General features: G+C 47.3%; 1 protein-coding gene across 1 annotated transcript in view; it reads left to right on the top strand.

Moving 5' to 3' along the window:
* The window catches only part of ILDR2 (immunoglobulin like domain containing receptor 2), a 62,766-nt gene extending 41,383 nt beyond the window's left edge, over window positions 1-21,383 (top strand). The window contains exons 7-12 of the mRNA XM_068537617.1: window positions 998-1,144; window positions 2,255-2,431; window positions 10,514-10,627; window positions 14,532-14,748; window positions 16,189-16,861; window positions 18,138-21,383. Coding sequence (XP_068393718.1) covers window positions 998-1,144; window positions 2,255-2,431; window positions 10,514-10,627; window positions 14,532-14,748; window positions 16,189-16,861; window positions 18,138-18,173 — 1,364 coding nt within the window. The 3' untranslated portion in view covers window positions 18,174-21,383. The remainder of the gene's footprint in view (window positions 1-997; window positions 1,145-2,254; window positions 2,432-10,513; window positions 10,628-14,531; window positions 14,749-16,188; window positions 16,862-18,137) is intronic.
* The last annotated feature ends 578 nt before the right edge of the window (window positions 21,384-21,961 follow it).

Below are 21,961 nucleotides of genomic sequence, written 5' to 3'. Positions count from 1 at the left end.
AATTGCTTTAATCTTTTGCTTTGAAAGGAAATCATGGCTCATTCCAGTCCGTCCCAGGCCCCCAATGGGACATTGGATCCTATAGCCAAGTCCCAAAAGCATGACATCAGGTCACTCCAGGGCCACAGTCATTTTTATCTAAGCCAAATGGATTTGTTTCCTTTCTCTTAATCTCTTGGATGGGCAAATGAATTAAATTCACGTTCGGCCTCTGGCAGAGCTGTGAAAATAGCAGACGTTAACAAACATGGTCAGATATACACGTGAGAGCCTTCCCAGCCACCACGGTCCTGAGCCACTTTAGTCCGTGGCTATGCTGGCTGTGTAGCGTGGTCAGCTGGAGTGTGATCAAACCATTCTTGGGGAACGGGGACAGTTTCTTCTCTTCGGAGCCTGTGTCTCTAGTTTTCTTTAGCAAAGGGTTTTGATCTCAGCCCTGATGCTGAGTACAGGAAAGATGTTAAGAGGCAGTCAGTAGGGAAAGCAGATGAATACACAAGGGACCTGGACCACCTAAATATGTTCTGATTTAGACCATATAGACATAGAGAACTTTTTCTCAGGGCTTACACTTTTAGGGACAAGATTAACTTGGCTACAAAAGATACGAATTCACAGAACCCACCACTTTATAGCTCAGCAAGCAAAGTTCCCCTCTACCTAGCCAGGAATCTCTGCTCTTGTCCCATACTTGTTCTGACACTACAGTTGGTAAGGTGAGCCCTTTCTCCAGGAAGGGGCCCTAAAACTCCCCCATCACTTGGTACTGGTCATTATGTGTGCTCAGTATGACCCCGGTAACCTTCCTTGCTCTCCACGCCCCAGCCCTGGGAGGGTCTGCACCTCTCACTCTCAGAGTTCCTCCGTAGTTTGGGGGCTCTGTGCCCTGTTACGAGATACTGTCTTCCCCCAGGTCCCTCCCACTCACTCGTCTCCCAGGGAGACACCGATGAGAGGGTGCCGCCTCGAGTGTGGGTTTCTCTGTGCGTCCTTCCAGAGTGGGTGTTTGTTGGCCTGGTGATCCTGGGAGTCTTCCTCTTCTTCGTCCTGGTGGGGATCTGCTGGTGCCAGTGCTGCCCTCACAGCTGCTGTTGCTACATCCGCTGCCCCTGTTGCCCAGATTCCTGCTGCTGCCCGCAGGCCTGTGAGTAAAGTGAAGAGCGTGGAGACGCAGAGTGATCAAAAGAAACGTCACCTTTCCATCAGACAGTTATGTGCCCTGAGCGCCTTCTCCACCCCAAAAGCGATCGTTCCAGACTCTCCTCTGCTGGGAGCCCCCGGCTTCCTGAGATGACCATTCTTGTTTGCCTTCTCACCTACAGGCACCTCTCCATGCTTCTGATTTACACCTATCACCCCTGCATTTGGAATCCTCACTGACACTATTGCTGAAAGGAAGGGCAGGTTCAGGATGGTGAGGTTGCGGGGTAAGGCTTTTGCCCTCTCCTCGGGCATCCAAACTACAGAAAACCTTCTCTGGTCATGCCTTGTGCGTGCAGAGAACTCCTCTTGTTTACCAACAGCGTGTGCAAACCACAGCCTTTGGGTCCCATCCAGACACAGATGAGTTGTATTTACTCCTATGACAAAATGGTCCACAAAGGAACTAGTCCTCCTTTGGGGATTCACAATTTTACCTCCCTGGCCAAGCCCATATAGGCAGTAAGTTTGGCACCCTGCCATAAACGTCTTGAAGGAGAGAGACACCATGTGTATCTTTCGTATCCTTAGGAACACAGCAGTTTCCGCGCGAGGAGTCAGATTGTTTGCTCTGCTTTTGGGCTCACAGAGCGGGGCCGTGTGTCAGCACATAGCTGGCTTTGCCTCTCTAGAAGAGGTTAGGAGCCTCCTGGAAGCAGCCCTGGGCAGCCCCAGTGCTAGGCCTCCTCCAGAGGGGCTGAGGCAGCCTGCAGCAACGTGGCTCAGAGTGGGCTGCTGCTGTCACAGGGGAGGCTGCTGTGACAGCTCCCAGCACTGCTTAATTACGCAGTTGCCAGGTACTACTAAACACTGTAATTCCTTATGTCATCGCTGGAGGAGTCCAAGAGAGTGGGGGAGAGGGGTTCCAATGAATCAATTCAGGACTAGTAGAACACACACACACACACACGCACACGCACACACACACACACACACGCCCGCGCCGGAGCATACATCCAGGAGCTCCCTCAAGCACACCCTCAGGAATTTTTGGTGTGAGGGTTGTGGAGGGTGGGATGATGTAATCTCTCTTGCTCTTCATCTCCCTCCACAGTGTATGAAGCAGGGAAAGCAGCAAAGGCCGGGTACCCTCCCTCTGTCTCCGGTGTCCCCGGCCCTTACTCCATCCCCTCTGTCCCCTTGGGAGGAGCCCCCGCATCTGGCGTGCTGATGGACAAGCCGCATCCACCTCCCCTGGCACCAAGTGACTCCACTGGAGGAAGCCACAGTGGTAAATCTAGTTCCCGACTGCCCTGCCCCATGCTCCTGTCCGGCTTCCACTCTGGTTCCTTGCTGATGAGAACCATCAGTTTGGTGACGCTTCTTTGGACAATGATTATCTCCATTCTGGGAATGGGAGCCTGCCAGCTGTATCAGATATCTCCTGGAATGCATGCCAGGCTTTCCAAGGGCTGCAGGACATAGCTGCCCCTTGCTTTCTTCCCAGGTTCCTCAATAACTAAAATTATAAGAAAAAGAGGCAAGGTGTACCCCTTGCATGTTGAGCATTCAATTAATAAATAGTTATCTCTTCCCTACCTAGCGCTCAGGACCCTACCAGGTACTATGAGGAACACTCAGAAGTGTAGGACAAGGTTTGTCTAACAAGCAGTGTGGCCCAGCCAGGGAAAGAAAATGGACCTTTAGTGGGACAATTAGATGCTAAAGCATATGGTACTGGGAGTTCAAAGGAGAAAGAGCTGGGATGGTTACAAAGTCTTCAGGGAAGAGGGGAGATTAGAGCTGGGCCTAGAGGAATGAGAAGGATTAGGAAAGCAGAGACACACACAGGCCAGCAGGGTGGAAGCCCAGAGCTAAGAGAACACAGTGTGTGTATTTGACAGTGTCTAGCTTGTCTGTCTGACTGGAAGACAGTGGAAGAATATGGTGGAGCCAGATTAGGGAGGGCCTTGAAACCCCTCCTGGAAGAGCTGGGGCTTGGTGCCATAGCAAATGAGAGCCACTGCAGGCAGGTTCCTGAGTGGAGAGGTGACGTGTTGACAAAGCGAGTGGTTAAGTAGGCGAGAGTAGAATCAGAGACCTTGAGCTGAGGTGTGATTGAAGTGGGACATGTGAGTGTCTGGATTATGATGGAGACAATGGGCATTGAAATGAGTGGATGAATCTGAGAGATGCTTTGAAAGAGCAAGCAGTTAGATGTTAGGAGGCTTCAAAATGAGCCCAGTTGTCTAGTGGTGCATATCCTAGACAGAAATGAGATAACTGGTAAGGAGAGTTTATTTGGGTGAAGATTAGCCCCATTGAGGGCATGATGAATTTGAGGTTATAGGCAGGGGTAGAGGAGTATAGAGGCATTAAAATGTAGCTTTCCTGGCGGCATCTGAACAGGACTACCGAGTAGTAAAGGTTAGAACTGTGTATGTAGTATGTTTAGGAGGTGATTTTTAAATCCCTAGGTGTGAATGAGCCACTAGGGTTGATGAAACAGACATTTCTTCCCTGGAGGTATCTGGATGGCCTTCAGTGGGGAGCAAGGACGAATGTCTAGTCCATTTAACGGACTGTCAATGCTCCACCCTGGAAGGACTGGATATCCTCAGTGAGTAATTGGTATTTGTGTTTTTTCTCTCTCAGGAACTATTAGCAGAATTCTGACGTCTGAGATTGGGAATGAGTCACAGACTGAGAAGTAAAAGTTAATGATCAAGGACACACAGGGTATTAGAGAGATAAAGACAATACAGTCCATTTCCCTGAAGGATGGAGTGGGCAAAAGAGGCATTAATAGGACTTGTCTCATGCTCTGTTTGCAGCTTGCCTTTTCCCCCCAATCTTCTGTCTCCTTCCTTCCCATCAGAACCCTTTCCCTCTTACTTTTTATTGAATGGATTCTCATAATAAAATGATTCTTATTCATAGAATGGCAAATACTTCTTCTCTCCTGTTTTCAACCTGTTTCCAGTTCCTGCTTTTGCATGCAGTTCAGTCATTTTGGCTCCATCCTGCCACACTAACCAACTGCAATTAGAAGTGGCTTAAAAAATAGAAAAAAAAAAATCTTATTTCACATAGCAGGAAATTCCAAGGTAAGGTGGTTCTGGGGTTGGTTAATGGAACAGTTCAGGTGGCATCACTGAAGGACCTAGTTCTTTCCATCTTTTGTTCTGGCATCCCGAGTGCATCCTCTGTCCTCCCGGGCTGGCTCCCCTCCAGATTCCATGATGACTGCCACAGTCCCAGATACTAAATGCATGCAGAGATGGAAAAGTTATGCTCCTTCCTTGTGCTCCTTTTCTCAAGAGTGAGGAAAACTTTTCCAGAAGCCTCTTCCCCTTCCAGCAGACTTCTCCATGTAGTTTTATTGGCAAGAATTGTGTCCTGTCTCCATTCTTAAACCAGATTGGCTTGGACCAACCAAGACTCATCTCTTAGGCCAAAACACCTATTCACCTTGGAAATGAACAAAGTCAGGATTCTGTTAGCAGGGGAAAAGGGGAGAATGCACAACCAGTGTTGGCCAAGCTAGTCTGGCTCATGTGATCATTTTCTGGCTCATTGAGTCAGGAGTGAGTTCTTCATGATCCTCACTGGGCACATTTCTGTACTCATGGTCCCATGGCCAGAAGTACTGATGGCATTTGGCTATTTCTCCTTTAAGAAAAATGGTTTAAGCCACTGTTCCATGTAGATTGTTCTTTAAAGAATGTTAGAAGTGTTAAGAAATGCTGGTTTATAAAGATGTAAATTTAGCCTATTTTTTATTTTTATGCTACTTCAATTTTAGGGTAATCATCTAGCAACAGTAATTTTTCAGATTACATTTGTACACAATACTCTTTTGAACACTCTGTGTAGTTGAAAAGGCATCTTTGATGAGCTATGTATAGTATAGCCAGTTAGTTACCGAATGGGCAAGAGATAAGAGGCACCCTGATTCCTTCTCCCATTCTTCATAGCAGCTACCTGCTATGTTTGTTTGTTACCTCTGTTACAAAAAAAGATGACTGTCTCCTCCTGTCCTGCTCTGGAGCCATCCCCTTCAGCTTTGTCAAGGTTCTCTCTCTACTGAATCTCCATACCCCACCCCATTCCCACCTCACGTCTCCAGCCTTTCCTTCTTTAGCGACTCCTTCCTATCAGCATTCAAAACACACTCGTATCTCTCCCATTAAAATACAACAATTTGCAAAAACCCTACATTCCTCTGATGCTACTTCCCTATCCACTTTATCCTCTTCACAGCCAAACTCCCTGATAGAGTTTTGAATCTTTAATGTCTCCATTTCCTCTCCTCAACTAACTTCTGTCTTGCTATTGCTTTCACCACTCCAAAGACCAGCTCTTGCCAAGATCGCCTTATTGCTAACTCTAATGGATGCTTCTCAAAGCTTGCCCCCTTGACTTCTCAAAAGCACTTGCCACCCCTGACAACACACTCATATTTCTTTGCCCTCCTCAACACTGTACTTTGTAGTTTTTCCTACCGTTTTCACTGTATGCTGGCTGTTCTTTCTGTGCACATCCCCCAGATGTTGGTGTTCCTGTTTGTGCAAGGTCCTGTGCCTGGGAAATCTCGTCTAGTCCATGGCCTCAGTCATCATCTATATGCTGATGGCTGCCAGTCTTTATCTCCATCCTCTCTCCTGTTCCTCAGTCCCATATATCCACCTGCCTTCTGGACATATCCATCTTAATGTATTACAGGCATTTCCAGCTCAACCTCTATCTAGGAAATGGAATTAATCTGCTGTTTCTCAACCTCAAACCAACTCCTACATTTCTTATTTTCAGTGGATGGCACCGTTATCTACCTAGTAGCCCAAACCAGAAGCAGGGACTTGATCCTTATCTCTTCCTCTCCCTTACTTCTCTCATCCAGCTGGTCACCAAGTCCTTCAGACTGGACCTCAAAATAACCTTGAATTGGTCCATCTCTACTCAACTATCCTAGTCATTGCCACCATCATCTCCCACCTTGATTAATGCAATTATCTTTTCCCTTGCTTGAATCCATTATATTTTCACATCTACCTGGTCTCCACTCATCCTTCTTGCAAAAGAATTGAATAGGCAAGTAGGGTTCTGAAATGTCATTTTTCAAACTAATAAGGATGTGTGTCTATATATATGCCTACTGTATGTATACAGAGAATATGCAAATTTTAAGCATCACTTCTCCCACAACTGAGCTGCTGTCACCCTGGGGGTGGAATCTGGCAGCTGTTCCATTATCCATAAACAGCCTTCCTTAGCTTATTAAGATAGGACAGGAAGAACAAGGCTATATCCATGGATATCTGCCTTACAGACTTCTTTTGCAAGTTTTACAAATTGGATTTGGCTTTAAAGGGGAAATTAGCTGAAAAATAGTTGAGCCTTAATTGGGTTAGAAGTATCACCTCAAATCTTTTACCAGTAAGAATTTTTGAAATTATAGTTTGGCATCAAAATGAATATCCCAATAGTCCCTCTCCAGTAAAAATCAAAGTTGGCAAGGCTAATAAATTAGAGGAGCTGAAGTATGAAAATCCACACCAACCAAAGGACTTGGACCAGACTGAACTTCAAAAGGGAAATAAATCATCCATCGACCCTAAACTGAAATATCACCAGGAAAAAAGTCATTTTCCAAAAAATGCTGGTCTTTGGCCAATAATGTAGGACATTTCTTATTAAAATATTGCCACACATCAGAGAGTTCTCTGATCTTCAGACAAATTACAGATAAAAATCGGCCTGACACCATTCTATTTACTTTCAAATCAAGAAAAATTTAATGAATGCATACCAATTTTCTCTCGAGGTTACAGTCCAGCAGAGTGGTTTCTGGGGGCTTGTGAATGGAAATAAAATGAGTGAAAAATAGAAAGGAGCATATGATAAGACTGTTCTCTAATGCCAGCTCAGAGAAGGAAAAGTCTCATCTGCTTGGAGGGATCAAGAACGGTTTTCTGTGCTCCTGAGCATATACGTGACACAGAGCCAGGTGCTACCACGAAGAGAGAATTAGTTATAGTGTGCCACCCATCGAATATACAGCTTTCAATTAAAAAAGGAAAACCAACACCTCTTAAAGGGAGAAGTGCCTAGCTTTTTAGCTACTGAAACCAAACGGATGATGCCTCTAAAGTCTAGACATCAATACTCTGCCTCTGTCCTTTTTGACAAAGTACAGGGATTAAGATTTCTGAAGTCATGAGCTGGTGTGACTGAGAAATCAAAGCTGAAAGTATCTAGTACAGTGGTGTCTCTTTATAATGCCAGTACTGAAAGGCGAAGCTGCCATCGTCATTTGAGGCTGTGAATAGTTACTGTAACTTTTCAGGGGCATGATAGCCTATGCATACATGATCAAATCTGTCTCATAATGAGGAGTGCAATTTGTTATAATGACACAGAAAGCAATCTAAGCGCCGGTCCAAGTTGCAGATAAGGGAGCAGTTTCCAGCTGTTGCTCAGGATGGCCGCCATCTCTCATTGCCAGGGGACAGCTGGTACATTGTTCCCTACAGCAATACTCTTCCCCCCTTTATCTCAGTATTACTGAATGTTTGCTATACAGTGCTTCACATATTAAGAACACCTAGATAAAGCCACAGCTGCAGGTAGAGTAGACCCTTCCCTACTGCCTGTAAGCTACCATTCAAGCCTTCCCCTTCCTGGTGAAAATTCTCCAACAAACCCATCACATGGCCTTTTCTGCCTTACTTTGTAATTCTTTGTGATATAGTTTTTATTCCTGATTTTCATTCATTCATTTATTCATACATACAAACACATGTGTTTTGAGTGTCTGCAATGTGTCAGGTTCTATGCTAGGTGCTCAGGATGCAGAGATGAACAGAGAGAACTGGTCCTTGACCTCAGGAAGTTTACAATCTAGACAGGGAAACTACTGAAAATACTCTTTCTAAAGAAAGCATTAACCCTACCCCCAGCCCCAGGCTGGCACCAGTTCAGCTCAAGCAAACATTTAAGTGCATACTATATATAGAGCACCATCCTGGGCTTTACACTGAGCTAGAATGATAAGCATTCTTTTCCCTCAAGAATCTTTGGGAAGATTAGACATTTATACAAATCATTTGAAACCAATGAGAATATATTAAGGGCCATGATGAAAGTTCAAAATAAATGATTTGTAAGTTAGGAGTGGGATAGAGAGAGAAGGGAGAGAACTTTTTCTAGCTAGAGAAAAAGAAAGCCTTTTGGATGAGGTGTCATTTGAGCTGCCCCTAATAATTACAGAGAACTCAAAGGGCTCCACTGATTTGGTCTTTGTTGTCTCCTTTCTTTTTTCTTTTTCTTTTTGGTTTATATATTTGTCTTTTCCCTATGAGATTATTTAAAAGGTGAAAAGTATTAGCTGTATCTCACAGACATGAAAACTGAGTCCTGGATAGGTCACCACTTATTTGAGGTCCCTCAGTAAATCCAGCGGCATGCCTACAAGATGCCCAGTTCCCCATGTCCCAGCCCTGTGTTTCATCCATCAGACATAACTGCCTCAGAACAGACATAGCAGTTCTGTGGGATAATTGCATTTTAAGTGAACTGTCTGTACTATGTAAACACCTCTGCAGAGATGGAAGAGTGTGTAGCTTGATAAATAAAATCATTTCTGCTAATAATTGCTTCTGCGTAGGGATTATGGATCTAACCTCCAGGAGAAGGTGTACTAAAAAGCGTGTGCTGAGATTAATTTTTTTTTTAAGTAATTCCACAATTGGAGCTGAATGTGGACTGCCCATCCTGTTCTCATATAGAAAACCAGTGCACCTGCAAATGGATGTGTGGGCGTCTTCCCAGTCTTCAGTGCCAGGGCTGTGATTAGAGTCTGTGGAAGATGATATTTTAATCTTCCATGTACATGCTTGTGTTGGGGGCTCTGTCCACAGCCAGGGTAACATGACCAGAGTGCAGAAAGCAGGATTTTCTCCAGAGGTGCATGCAGTCATATGGTTTCTTTATGGTATTTGCCCTACTCTGGGAACAGAGAATATTGGAGGTGGGTCATTTGCTTCCATCCCACTGTGCAGTCCTGATAAGGTAGGCTGTAAGGTAGGACCGTGCCTCAGATGACACTGCCTATGGCACACCGAAGAGCATTTTCTACTCTGGGCTCTTCCTTTTTGTCTTCCTCTCCTATCTCTCCATACTGTCTCTGCTCCTAGACTCCAGAGAGGCAAGATGCCCAGTGTGGTTGGGCTTCAGTCAGACTACATGGTTCCAGTCCCAGAACTACCACTTATTCCTGAGCAAGTTATGAAACCTCTCTGAACCAAAGTGTCCTCAACCATGAAATGCGGCTACTAACAGTTAACTTCCTTATGTAGTTGTGAGGAATCAATGTCCATGTAGAGCATTTAGCACGGTACCTAGCACATTTCAGTGCCCAATTAAGTGTTGTCTATTACCCTTATTGTTCTGTCCCCATCCCATTCCTTTCACTCTTTCTTGTTTTCTCTTTCTCTTATCTGTGAAGATTGAACCTGCCCGTGTGTCTGGTCACCCTTGGGGCTGGTATTGGACTCGACTGATGCTTAAGTGACATGGGGCTTCAACAGCCTTTGTCCCTGACAATATGAGTGATGGGAATGTAGGAGATGGTATTATCTCTCATGCTTTAGTTTTGTTTTTTATTAAGCCCTGAAAATAACACCTGCCTGTAACCACATAGCAGCAGGTTGAATTAATCATGTCAAAAATATGGTAGTCCCTTTCCTAAGAGGAAAATACTAAAGAAATAATACTGGAACCATAATTAGTAATCCATGTATTTTGCATTTTATTTTGTACTAATGTGTATAAAGCCTATAATCTAATATTAGCTCTCATGCATCACCTAGTTATGGAATTTTTGCACAATCTCCCAAGCAACTAGAGGCTTTTAGGCCACCTGTGTCAAGGTCCCTGACGTTTGGGTATCTGTTTTAAAGCTACATGTGCTTCCACCAGGTGAAGTTATGATCCTCAGACTGTAGGGTGATCTGCGGCCCTAGTCTACAAAGTGGTCTTTTTCTAGTGTGAGTGTACTCCCCCAAACTTTGAGAAGATGAGCTTTAAGTAGAGCTATAAGAGGTCAGGAGGTAGGAAGCAGAGGTTAACAAATGACTACAAATATACTGTAATAGAATTTTGTTGTTGACCTGACGATCCTCCATTCTAATGGAACGATCTGATAAAGGGGATCTCGCGTATGGTTCCATATATAGAACTACAGGTTACTATTTCTGGGTGATTTCAAGAAGAGTTGTTATTAGTGGGACCCAGGTTTTCTACTTACTAAAATAAATGGAAGCTGCCTTCTCCTGATTATTTTCACCTCACCTTCTTGTCTATTTCTCAACAGTTCGCAAAGGTTACCGGATCCAAGCTGACAAAGAGAGAGACTCCATGAAGGTCCTATACTATGTCGAGAAGGAGCTGGCTCAGTTTGATCCAGCCAGAAGAATGAGAGGCAGATGTGAGTATCTGTTAGTTTTATGTGATCTGCGCAGCATCATGCTAAAGGGGATTTGGGGGTGACCATATGTGGGCAGGCCTGAGTTTTCAGGGTCAGAACTAGTAGGGGTGCTGGTGATACCACCCTAAAGAAAGTAGCTTTGAGTACATAGAGGAAAGAAAAAAGGGATTCTGGTATGAAGAACAGAGCAGTCACAGGGAACTATATTCAATATCCTGTAATAAACCATAATAGAATTTTTTTAAAAATGAATAGAGCAATCATGTACCATCTTGGTTCCTGTTGTGTCTCTCCATGGGGCAGTCAGTACTGCTGGGGCCGTGCAATCCTGGGGTTGGAAATATTTTATTAAAACAGCCTTTCCCTACTACTCCCTTTAAAATATATTCAAAATAATGACTTAGGATGTGGAAGCTTGAGTATCAGTTTTTTCCAACGTGAAAGGCCCTAGCATTGAACGACAGTCCAGCTGCCCGACTTGCCGTATCAGTGAAAGTGAAAGAGCAAGTCTGCCAAAGAAATCTCGTAAAAAAGAGGCCTACGTTCCCTTTAGATGCCCAGCAGCAGAGGCTGAGGGGCAAGCAAAGAGACTGCCCCTCTTGTCAAAAGAACATTTTAATTACTGAGTCTGTAGGTGTCAGGGCCCCAACCCTTAACCCACCCACAGCCCTTGGAGACTTTGCAGCTGACACAGCTGATTCTTGATTTGGATTCCAAATTACCATCTATCATGAGAGGCAGCACAGGGCAGGTCTGACACGGACAGGCTAATTATCAGAGGGTGCTGGCAGGCCTGGGAGTGAGGTCACTACGTTTCTCTCTTTGAACCCTCCTCGCCTTGGAATCAACGAGAGACTTGATGGCATTGTTGGGGAAACAGTCCCAGACTAGAGGAGCTTTATTCAGATTAAAGACAACATATCCCTCCCAGTTTGCAATTCTAATTTCATCCTGTCTGAGTTGCATCCATTGCTGCCTCCGCCCACCACACTGGTTATAAAAAGACCATCTCCAGATTGGAATGTCAGGAATGCAGATGTCACTGCACTTGACAAGCTAGTTGTAACAGTGTTGTCATGGATCCCTGTACGGGGACAGAGACAGAGATAGTCAGAGATCAAGGAGAAAGAGCCCACGGAGGAAATCTGTGAATCTCACACACACAGCTCAGAGAAAAAGTGAAAAACGGAGGTTGAAAATAAAGGGTGGATCCCAGTTTAGGTGATGTCTTCTGTCTGCCTGGATTAAAGTGGTCTCCAAGGGCTGGCTGGCCATAAGGTAATGACCAAGGAATCTTAGAGTCCAAGGGGTGGCCTGGGTCAACAGATGAGGAAACAGAAGCCGAGAGGGTTGAAGTGATAGCATCAGGACTAGAACCCAGCTCTTCTGATTCCCGTCCTGTGCCCTTTTGTTAAACTAGAAACTTTGGAGCCAACTGTGGACGGTGCCATAGCTGCAGCGGCAGTTTCTAGTCAAAGACCACAGCCTTCTAACTCATAGGACTTTACGATGTTGGAGCTGGAAGAGACTGAGGCTGTTGAATCTACCTCCCTCATTTTACGGAAGAGGCAAGGGAGGCAGAGAGGGAAAGTAACCAGTGCCCGTGCTCAGTGTCGGGGCCAGAACTGGAGCCCAGCACTCTTGAACCTGCAGGTTGACATTACCGTAACTGCAGAGACATGAAGTAGGAATCTAGTTCTCTTTAGTTTGAGAGGTTCTATTCCTGAAGAGCAAAGGAAACCCTGGGGTGGATCATGGACATAGGACACTCTTGAAGATCTCATCATAAAATGAGTCTCATCGTTTCAGGTGCTGCAAGGGAGTAACAGATTCTGTAAGAAATGGGAGTTTCAGGGTCAGGCCCATGACTTTCCCAGCCAATGTGCTCCTCATTCGCCTGTCCCTTGTAAATAGGGGGTTGCTCTTAGGATATTTCAGTCTGGAATCGGCAAACTACAGCTCCCAGGGCACATATGTTCCACCTCCTGTTTTTGCAAGTAAATTTTCTTGGAACACAGCCGTGCCAATCCACTTCTGTATTACTTATGACTCCTTTCATGTTGCAATGGCAGAGTTGAATAGTTGTGACAGTATGGCTTGCAAAGCCTACGATATTTACTATCTGGCCCTTTACAGAAAAAGTTTGCCTATCCTGCTCTAGAGTTCCATTATTAGGTGTCTGTGAAGTGGGGAATGTTCATGTTCATGTTCACTGTGGCAGAAATTTTAGAGCAGCAGACAGCCTGGGCTATCCATCATATGAATGGTGAAACAGAGCTAGCCCTTACTATCTGGAGAAATGAAAACTGTCCATTATTCCCCGAAGTTTAAGGAAAGGTCTGAATAAATAATGTCATTTTTCAATAAGCACACTTGGTGCATTTTCAAGTTCTCTTCTGTATGGTTCCCGGGAGATTGGAGTTCGCTGGGATCGTGAGAAAAGAAAGGTTCTAGATTTGATTAATCAATAGGATCTGAGTTGTTTTCCTTTAAAATAGGCACGAACTAGTCCATTCTCCTTACGGGGCAGAAAAGGCTTATAATTAGATTATAATTCAAAACCAGCTGATCACATGACCAAACTGAACGGCATTCCTGGTCAGCCTTGTGTCCTGGTAAAACAGGACAAGGAGGCTGTGTTTATGCTGTGGGGGGAGACCCTCCCTTCCCTTCATGGGTGGGAACCAGCAAAAATTCTCTGCTCCTCTAAGGACCGTTGGGGATGGGGAGGAGACGAGGCAGAGGGGACACTGAGACACACATCTGTGCTTCCCACACCTGATCTCGGTTTACCTCTTGCTCAGCAGCCAGGCCCTACACCTTATAAATGTTGATTTTGATAATACTCTGAAGTTCAAAGGATTTTTAGAAAACAAATGGATTCAGTTACATTACAAATAGATTCGCTAGATTTATTTTTTAAGTAATGTGAAATTCAACCCATTTCAAAGTTTTATAAATAAATAGTTTCTTTTTTCTTTTTTTTTCTTTCCAGACCGTGACTCTGGTCCTTATTCACAAGTGCTTTTGTGAAAAGCTACTTAGGCCACCTTAGGAAATGAGAAGGCTGTGACCATCCCCTCCCTCTTTAGATTTTTGGGCTAGGACCAGAGTATAAGCGGAGGCCCAGAAGCCCTAAGTGCAGCCCAACCTCCCCCTTTTCTTCCCGCACCTCCAAACAGCTGTCCTGGCCACCCATGGCCCCCATACTCTTTGGGGAGTGGAAGAGGTCTACTCAGGCCCTGGAAATGGACTTGGTATTGTTTGGGGAAGATAGTCCAGGTTCCTGGATGAACATCCAGAAGGGGGGTGGATGGCCACTAGGTGTGTACATCCCCTTGGCCCTGCGGACTCACTCTGTGGGGAGGGCACAACTGCAGGAGGCTGGAATGGGGTGCCTCTAAAGCGGGGGTGTAGTACTGACTCTGAAGGCCCCACCCTGGGACTCAGCCAACAGTAGGGAAGGTCCTGTGGTCTGTGGCTTCTCTCTCTTTTTGCCCCTTTGGCCTCAAGCCTGGGATCATCATGGCTCATCACTGAATTAAACAACAAGAAGAAAAACATTTGAGCAAGGATGCTGATGTACTAGGAGGACACCAGCTGTAGAGAGCTCAAGTTCTGGGAAGCCTGCCTTAGGTGGAACAATAACAATTGTTTTCCTATTCCAAGAACAGAGCATGCAGGAAGCCTCCCTCTCTGTAGGCAAGTGGGCTTCTAGCTGGAGCCAGTTCCTGCTGAGCTAAGAACACAAATACCACTAGTTCAGGTCTACAACCCACCCTGGACAGGATTGAGGCCCTCGGGTGGGAGTTTCCCAAAGCCTCTAGTCTTCAGCCGTTAACTGAGTTCCCATTCTGTTCTATGGGTAGGAAGCTGTGTCATGCCTGGTTTTTTGTCCCTGCAGATAACAACACCATCTCGGAACTCAGCTCCCTGCATGAGGAAGACAGCAGTTTCCGCCAGTCTTACCATCAGATGCGAAGCAAACAGTTCCCTGTGTCCGGGGACTTGGAGAGCAATCCTGACTACTGGTCAGGCGTCATGCGAGGCAGCAGCGGGGCAAGCCGGGGGCCCTCGGCCATGGAGTATAACAAAGAGGATCTGGAGAGCTTCAGGCACAGGTGAAGACGGCCGTGGCAGGGCGACGCTGGTGCTGGGCGTGCGGGGGCAGGAGCCGGGAGGCAGGGTGCATCGGAGGCTGCTGTGATCCAACAGCATCTCTGCCCTTCTAGGTTATCCTGCCACATCTCTCTGTGGGCTGTTGAACATCCCTTTCCCACATGTATTAAGCAAGGGAACACTTGGGACACCATGTGCAGAAGTAATCACTCAAGGCTCTTTGAAGAGGGTACTCTAGACCCCTTAATGAACCTTGCTAACATTTCTCTGCTCGTCTCATGTTTTATCCTATAACCTCTAAAAAACCCCACCCATCACCTCCATCATTTTTTTTTTTTTTTAATGAAAGCTTCTTTCTTTCTTTCTTTTTGGCTGTGTTGGGTCTTCGTTTCTGGCCGAGAGCTTTCTCTAGTTGCGGCAAGCGGGGGCCACTCTTCATTGCCGGGCGCAGGCCTCTCACTGTCGCGGCCTCGCTTGTTGCGGAGCACAGGCTCCAGATGCGCAGGCTCAGTAGTTGTGGCTCACGGGCCCAGTTGCCCCGCGGCATGTGGGATCTTCCCAGACCAGGGCTCGAACCCGTGTCCCCTGCATTGGCAGGCAGATTCTCAACCACTGCGCCACCAGGGAAGCCCCACCTCCATCATTTTTGATCATTTGTTTTGTGAAAGGTCAAATGCCAAATATGTTATACTGTTGCATTTGAGTCTCATAATTCTAAAAGGGAGGTACTATTAATGTCCCCATTTTAGGTTGGGGAAACTGAAACTTACAAACGCTAAGGAACTTACCCTGGGTGACATGGCCAATGAATGTGGGGCGGCCAAGTTGTCTGTCCAGTTTTGTGTAGCCAGTGCCCTCCGGATAGCACCTTCCCCACTCACCTATCCTGTATCTTGAAGGGCAGTAGATATTGCTTTTCTCTCAAAGTACCAACTGCAGGCTCCCTCTTGCCTGCCACCCCAAGAGGTAACTTGCCCTCGGCTCTGAGGAAGGAAAAGGCCTCTGTTTGTCACCAAATATTACAGGGACTCCGTGGGCCACCGCTGTGTGTACTGCAGGCCCACATCACCCACGCTGGCTTTGAGGGTGTGAGGAGTGAGTCAGGAGGCTGTCAACCAGAGGTCACATCATAATGGCCAAAAGAAGGCCCAACGTGTGTTTCAGCACCGTGTAGATCACAAAGTATTTTTATCCACACAACCCCATCTTGATCCTTAACACTAACACTCGAGATGGGCATGGCCGCCTTGAGCTTGTTGTTTGTTGATTCTGAGGCGTGAGAGATGCCCGAGGTGATTCATCCAGCCAGGAGCGGAGCCGTGGTTCGGACCTCGGTCTCCTGACAGAGGCCCCAGATACGACAGGGGCCCTTAGATCCCCGCTCAAGCTCCCTGCCTCGCGCACGGCTTACCTGGACTGACCAGCGCCTCCTCTGCCCGCAGCCAGCAGCGCTCCAAATCCGAGATGCTGTCGCGGAAGAACTTCGCCACCGGGGTACCGGCCGTCTCCATGGACGAGCTGGCGGCCTTCGCTGACTCCTACGGCCCGCGGTCCCGCAGGGCGGACGGCAACAACCACGAGGCCCGGGGCGGGAGCCGCTTCGAGCGCTCAGAGGCGCGGGCGCACGGGGGCTTCTACCAGGACGGCTCGCTGGAGGAGTACTACGGGCAGCGGAGCCGCAGCCGGGAGCCCCTGACCGACGCGGACCGCGGCTGGTCCTACAGCCCCCCGCGCCGGCGGCCGCCCGACGACGCACACCTGCCCCGCCTGGTGAGCCGCACGCCGGGCGCCGCGCCCAAGTACGACCACTCGTTCCGGGGCGCCGGGGTGGAGCGGCAGGCGCTGCCCGAGGGCGCCAGCCGCGGCGGCAGCCTCGAGACGCCGTCCAAGCTGAGCGCGCAGCTCGGCCCGCGCAGCGCCTCCTACTACGCCTGGTCGCCGCCGTCCACCTACAAGGAGGGAACGCCGCAGGGCGAAGAGGAGGACGCGCCCGACGACGCGCTGCCTCCCTACAGCGAGCTCGAGCTCAGCCGGGGCCCGTCCTACCGCGGCCGTGACCTGCCCTACCACAGCAACTCGGAGAAGAGGAGGAAGAAGGAACCCGCCAAGAAGACGGTGAGGCCCAGGCAGGCTCCACGGGTCGGGCGGGGAGCCAGCGGGCATGATCGCTGTCCAGGAGCCGCGGGGCTGGGGAGGAGGGAGAGCTGAGAAGGAGGGCCCTGCCCCAGACGCTGAGTGGGGCCCAGGTGGAGGGAGCGGGTCCTCCTGCTTGGGGAACGCAGGTGTCAGGCTGCTTTGTCCCCCGCTTCCCTCTATCCAGGACCAGGTGAAGTAAGTGAGTGTGGGCCCCTGGAGCATTGAAAAAAGGCAGAAGTAGCAGGTGCATAGGTGTAGAGTATTCGAGAGCATTAATGACGAGCTTTAAGAAGCATTTAGCATCAGGGATTCTAGGGGTCATTACTACCACAGGCCTTTAGGTGGGCTTCTGAGGTCTGCGTGCAGACGATCTATGCTCTATGCATGCTTATATGTGTCTTCCTCCCCATCCCTTACCCCCTTTAGGGTGAGGGTTTGTAACTTGCATCAAATGCCCCAAAGAGTCCACATTCCCGAGGTTAGTAGCCATCGGTGTTCATGAAGGACAGCTCGCTTCTTTTTTCCTTTGACGTTTTATTGAGTGTAAACTATCCTATGCCCTGTATATGTGAAGGAAGTCTTTCAGTCCCTGCCCAGCTAATTGTCTCTTGTGTAAGTGGCCTTATTTAGACTTTGTTTTCTTTCTAAATGCCAAGAGCAGCCTGTTCCATCCCTCAGCCCCCAAATGTGACCTCAGAGATTGTTGGGGGACAATCACAGATGTGGGTTTCCAAGGTGCCTTTGTACTCCAGAGGCCACTGTCCAAGCCCGGATGCTTCTGCCCCCTCCTCAGTTACCCTGCCTCTCCCGCCATTTTGTTTTTCATGATTCCAAGCTGGACATTTTCTTTAGTGTGTAGTATGGGGAGAGAACATGAACAGAAAAAGGTTCTGGCATGATTATTAACCCCTCCAAAACAAAAACTGTGATGACCAAAGTACTGTGAGTAGGGAAGGAACTTTCAGGTGATATCAGGTTTATGGTACACCATCTGCACTAACTGTTGTGGAACTGTATACATTGTAGTTATCCTTAAAGGAGTGAGAAGTTATTCTGTGGCCATGGGACTAAGTTTCATGAGATGTATGTTGGCTTCAGCACCAGTTAAGGCTTAGGGACAGTAGTCACAAGCCTAATGAAATGCCCTAAAAGTCAGGGTGTGCCAGGCTCTGAACAGGTGTGGACTCTGCCCAGGGAACCATCTGTTGTGTTGTGTTGGGTTTCTTTAATCAGGCTCTTCCTGCTCTTCCCCCAGAGTGACTTTCCAACCAGGATGTCCCTCGTGGTCTGATGTTTGTTTTCAAGACAACTCTCTGGATGACTAGAAATCAGAAGCAGAAAACGGGAACAAGACACAAATCCAAGAAGCAGCAGGCCCGGGACCTTCTCTGGCCACCACCTTGGAAGATTTGCTGATCTTTGCTTTGGCAAGGGATGGGGGGCAGCCTTTAAGGGAGGCTGATTCCAAACCTCAGTGCCCATCTAACTAGTTTGAGAAGCTCATCAAGAAAACAACTACGTGTGAGCACATTCCCACACGTGGAGTTTCTCACCCACAGAGTTCATCCTGCCCAATCTCCTTCCTTAGCCAAACCAGGATTCCTTTTCCAATTCTGAAAGGGAGTTAGCTCTGGACTGCTAACTTCCAGATAATGCCTATGCCGACAGTCTGCTTTTCTATACCTCCTGTGCTGTGCTTAGAGACAGAATTGATTACTACTATTAGAAGGGATTCACTGACAGCGGAAGATAGCTTCTGACAAAATATACCTTTTAGCCCCATTACCTCCCAGTCACTAGTCAATGACTGTTGTTACACTGAAATCAGGCCTGTGGTGAGCTCAGTGACAGTGACCTGTGGGACAGTCACAGAAATGACTTCAGTGTACTGTTCTGAATGACAGTTCTTGAGTGGCTGGAACAAAGCAAGAGCTGTCGAAGTGGTATTTCTTCTTCCATCCTGAGAACATAAACTGCTTTTTCTCTTTTGGCACAGCGATGTCTGAGTCTTGGACATCAAGGGCTCTCCCTGTCCTCCCTTCTCCTGGACTCTCCACAGGTTGGTGCCACACGCAGAGCCCTGCCTCCGTCTGCACTCTGATTAGGTTGTCATCAGGTGCCTTTTGATAAATGATTAAAATATACACATGAAAGAGAAGAGGGAGCAAAAGAGGAGAAGACAGTAATGCAAAATAGAGAAGAATGAGAAGGAATCTAAGAAGAAAAGAATATATTGTCTCATTATAATTTGAATATGGGCCATTTCCCCCGCAGACTCCACTGGATCTTCTGTGTGTTTTATACTTCATTTACCATGAATTGTTCCTGCCATCCCAGCTTCATCATTCCAGGACACCTGAGTGTGGGACAGGCATCCCTGGGCCTCACCAGGCTGCCACTCTAGATGCTCTTGGGAGATGAGAGGTATTACTTTCTCAGGAAGGAGCACTTCCTACTCCCACCCTTGTCTAAATGATAGGTTTTGCCTAAATCCTAAAGCTAGATCATTCTGGATTTTGTAATTTGTATGGAGTGTGAAAAATGGCCACTCTTCCCTTCTCATCAAGAGGTGCAGTCTGTTTCTCAACCCCTTGAATCTGGGACCGGCCATGTGATTTGATTTGGCCAGTGGCCCAATAACAGATGTGACACAAGCAGAGACTTGACAAGTTCTTGTGCATGGGGCTTGTCCTCTCTTGCTGCTCTTGGGAAACTTGCAGTCACCACCAGGTGAATGAGCCTGGGCTAGCGTGCTGCATGACGAGAGAAAGGGGCCCAGTTACCCCCATCACCCTAACTGGCAGTCTATCAACTCTCAACTGATTGCAAACACATGAGGGAGCCCAGCCAAGACCAACAGAAGAACTGCCTACCTGAGCCCAGCCCAAATTGCTGATTCCTACTCAAGGCATGAGAAGTTGGTGCACTCTTTAAATGTTCATTTCTCTTCAAGGAAAAACTGGCTTTTTCTTCTTGTCTGAATGTTTAGCCCTAAAACCCTGACTCCATCTAACCTTAGGTATCTCTCAGTCTCCACTTTCTTTGACAGACTTTTGTCGCAGCTTTTCATCCCACACTGTTATGGTGGGATACATGGTTGGGTCAAATACTGGGGGACAATGATGCTTGGCGCTATCCCTTTGCTCCCAGCAGTGGTCCATCCTCTATCTATGGATCCATGGGCAACCTCTGAAAAAGCCTTCTTCTTCAGCACCTCCTTGGTCTTGCCAGAACCGTCTGACTGGAGCTAGGCCCTTTTCTCAGAGTACCATCCCTCTGGTATCCATTTTAATTCATGGCATTTCCAAACCGGTCCTATGTGTGCAATGAAATAAAGAAGTGGCTAGGTGAGGGTCAGAAGGATGAGTTGATATCATTGCCTGGGGGAGAACTGGCCTGCCAAAGGACTTCACAGTGGCCTTGGCCTGTGTGAGTGGGACCAGGAGAACAGTTCAGCCCAGTGCTGGCACTTCCAAGGGCTGGAAGACACAAGCCATAACCCTGGTGCTGAGTTTTAGACTTGCTGGTGTCCCTGGCCTCTGAAAGCTTTAGGTCTAGTCTGTCTTTTTGGGCCCCGATTCCGATGGTAAAGATGATTAAAACATCGTTTCTTAAGTCACCAGCTTTGGATTTCAACTTGCTCAGGCAATTTTAGAGAATCTTGGGTAGCTGCAGTAGCTATTATCTCATTATACTGAGCACTGTGTCAGGCTATTCACCACCAAAGAGCCCCATAGCACCAGCTGCAGAGACCAAAAATACTGCTTTTATTAGTCAGGGGCATGTATGATTTTGGTGAAGGTTGAAGGGAGCCATGGGAAAGAATTATTACAATTGGAAACCTGCAGTCCCCAAACAACAGAACTACAGACAGACAATAAAAAATACAAAGATGATAACAGGCTACTGAAATAACCTGGGGAGATGGGACCAGGTTGCCCTCCGAAGGGCTGCATAAATCACTCGGACCTCCAGGCCTCCAGTCGAGAGAGAAAACAGTCATTTCTGGGTATGTGGACAGGAGATAAGGTTGACTGGACAAGTAAAGGCAAAGCTGGCCATCCTCGGCACCCCAGCTTTTCTCAACACATCCTTCTGTTTCTTCTCCCCTAAATAGTCTGTCCTGCATAGGAAGTGCTTATACATGTGAGCTTCCTTCCTAGGTGTTACTGGGGGTACAAGATAAGACTTGTGTAAGACTTGGTCTCCGTCCACGGGGACCCTGCCATTGAATAGGGGGAATAAGACATGCCCAAGAAAGAACTGGGAGATTTTATGCATATAATATGAAATATTGCTATGGATAAATTACAACAAACCCAGAGAATTAAAGGTTTTTAATTTAAATGGGTATATTTTGATATTTGTGTTGTGTGTGTTTGTCCATCCATCCTATTTAAAGATATCCTCAGTGATCTGAAAAGCCAATATTAACAAGTCTGAGCTGAAAGAGGTGAGTTAGGATGGGGAGGGTTGAAAGGCAGAGGCCCCGGTGGGATGACGCGTGAGAGTGTTTGCCTGTGAGTCACAGCTGAGTCAGGGACGTGTTGGATGAGGGGGCACGGATGCAGGTGGCATAGATGAACTTCTCTAGGCCATGCAGAGACTTACGAGGAAGCTGGGGGCATTTGCTGGACCTCGTGCTCACGGGGGAGCTCTCCAGGGGTTCAGTTCTGCAGCCGTGAGTGTTGCTGTCCACCTCCACTAATGCAGAGAATGTCCTGCAGAGATGATCGGCCTCATCTCCATGCTCTGCACCTGGCACGGGACTGTGCAAACTGGGCATGAGAAGTGGCTGCCGTTCTAGCCCACGGCTCTCCACGCTGAAAAGAGCCACATCTGTAAATATTTCTAAATAGTCTCAAAGACTTCCTATAGGTAATCTGATGAGACCTTAGGCAGCCTTTGAGAGAGGCTAAGGTCACAGATAGTGTTGTAACTCACACCCTCTTTTCTCGATAGATGGAGAGATAAGCCATCGCTGCCATTAGTGAAGTCAAAACCCTAATTGGGTCTTTTCTGTTGGATCAGTGTTTCCCCAGATTGCCTAACCATATGAATTACTTGATTGCTGTTGAG

Source organism: Eschrichtius robustus, chromosome 3 (genome assembly GCF_028021215.1).
Source record: "Eschrichtius robustus isolate mEscRob2 chromosome 3, mEscRob2.pri, whole genome shotgun sequence".
NCBI classification, from domain to species: Eukaryota; Metazoa; Chordata; class Mammalia; order Artiodactyla; family Eschrichtiidae; genus Eschrichtius; species Eschrichtius robustus.
The sequence above is the reverse complement of the archived record's forward strand: the minus strand, read 5'-3'. Positions and strand labels throughout refer to the sequence as shown.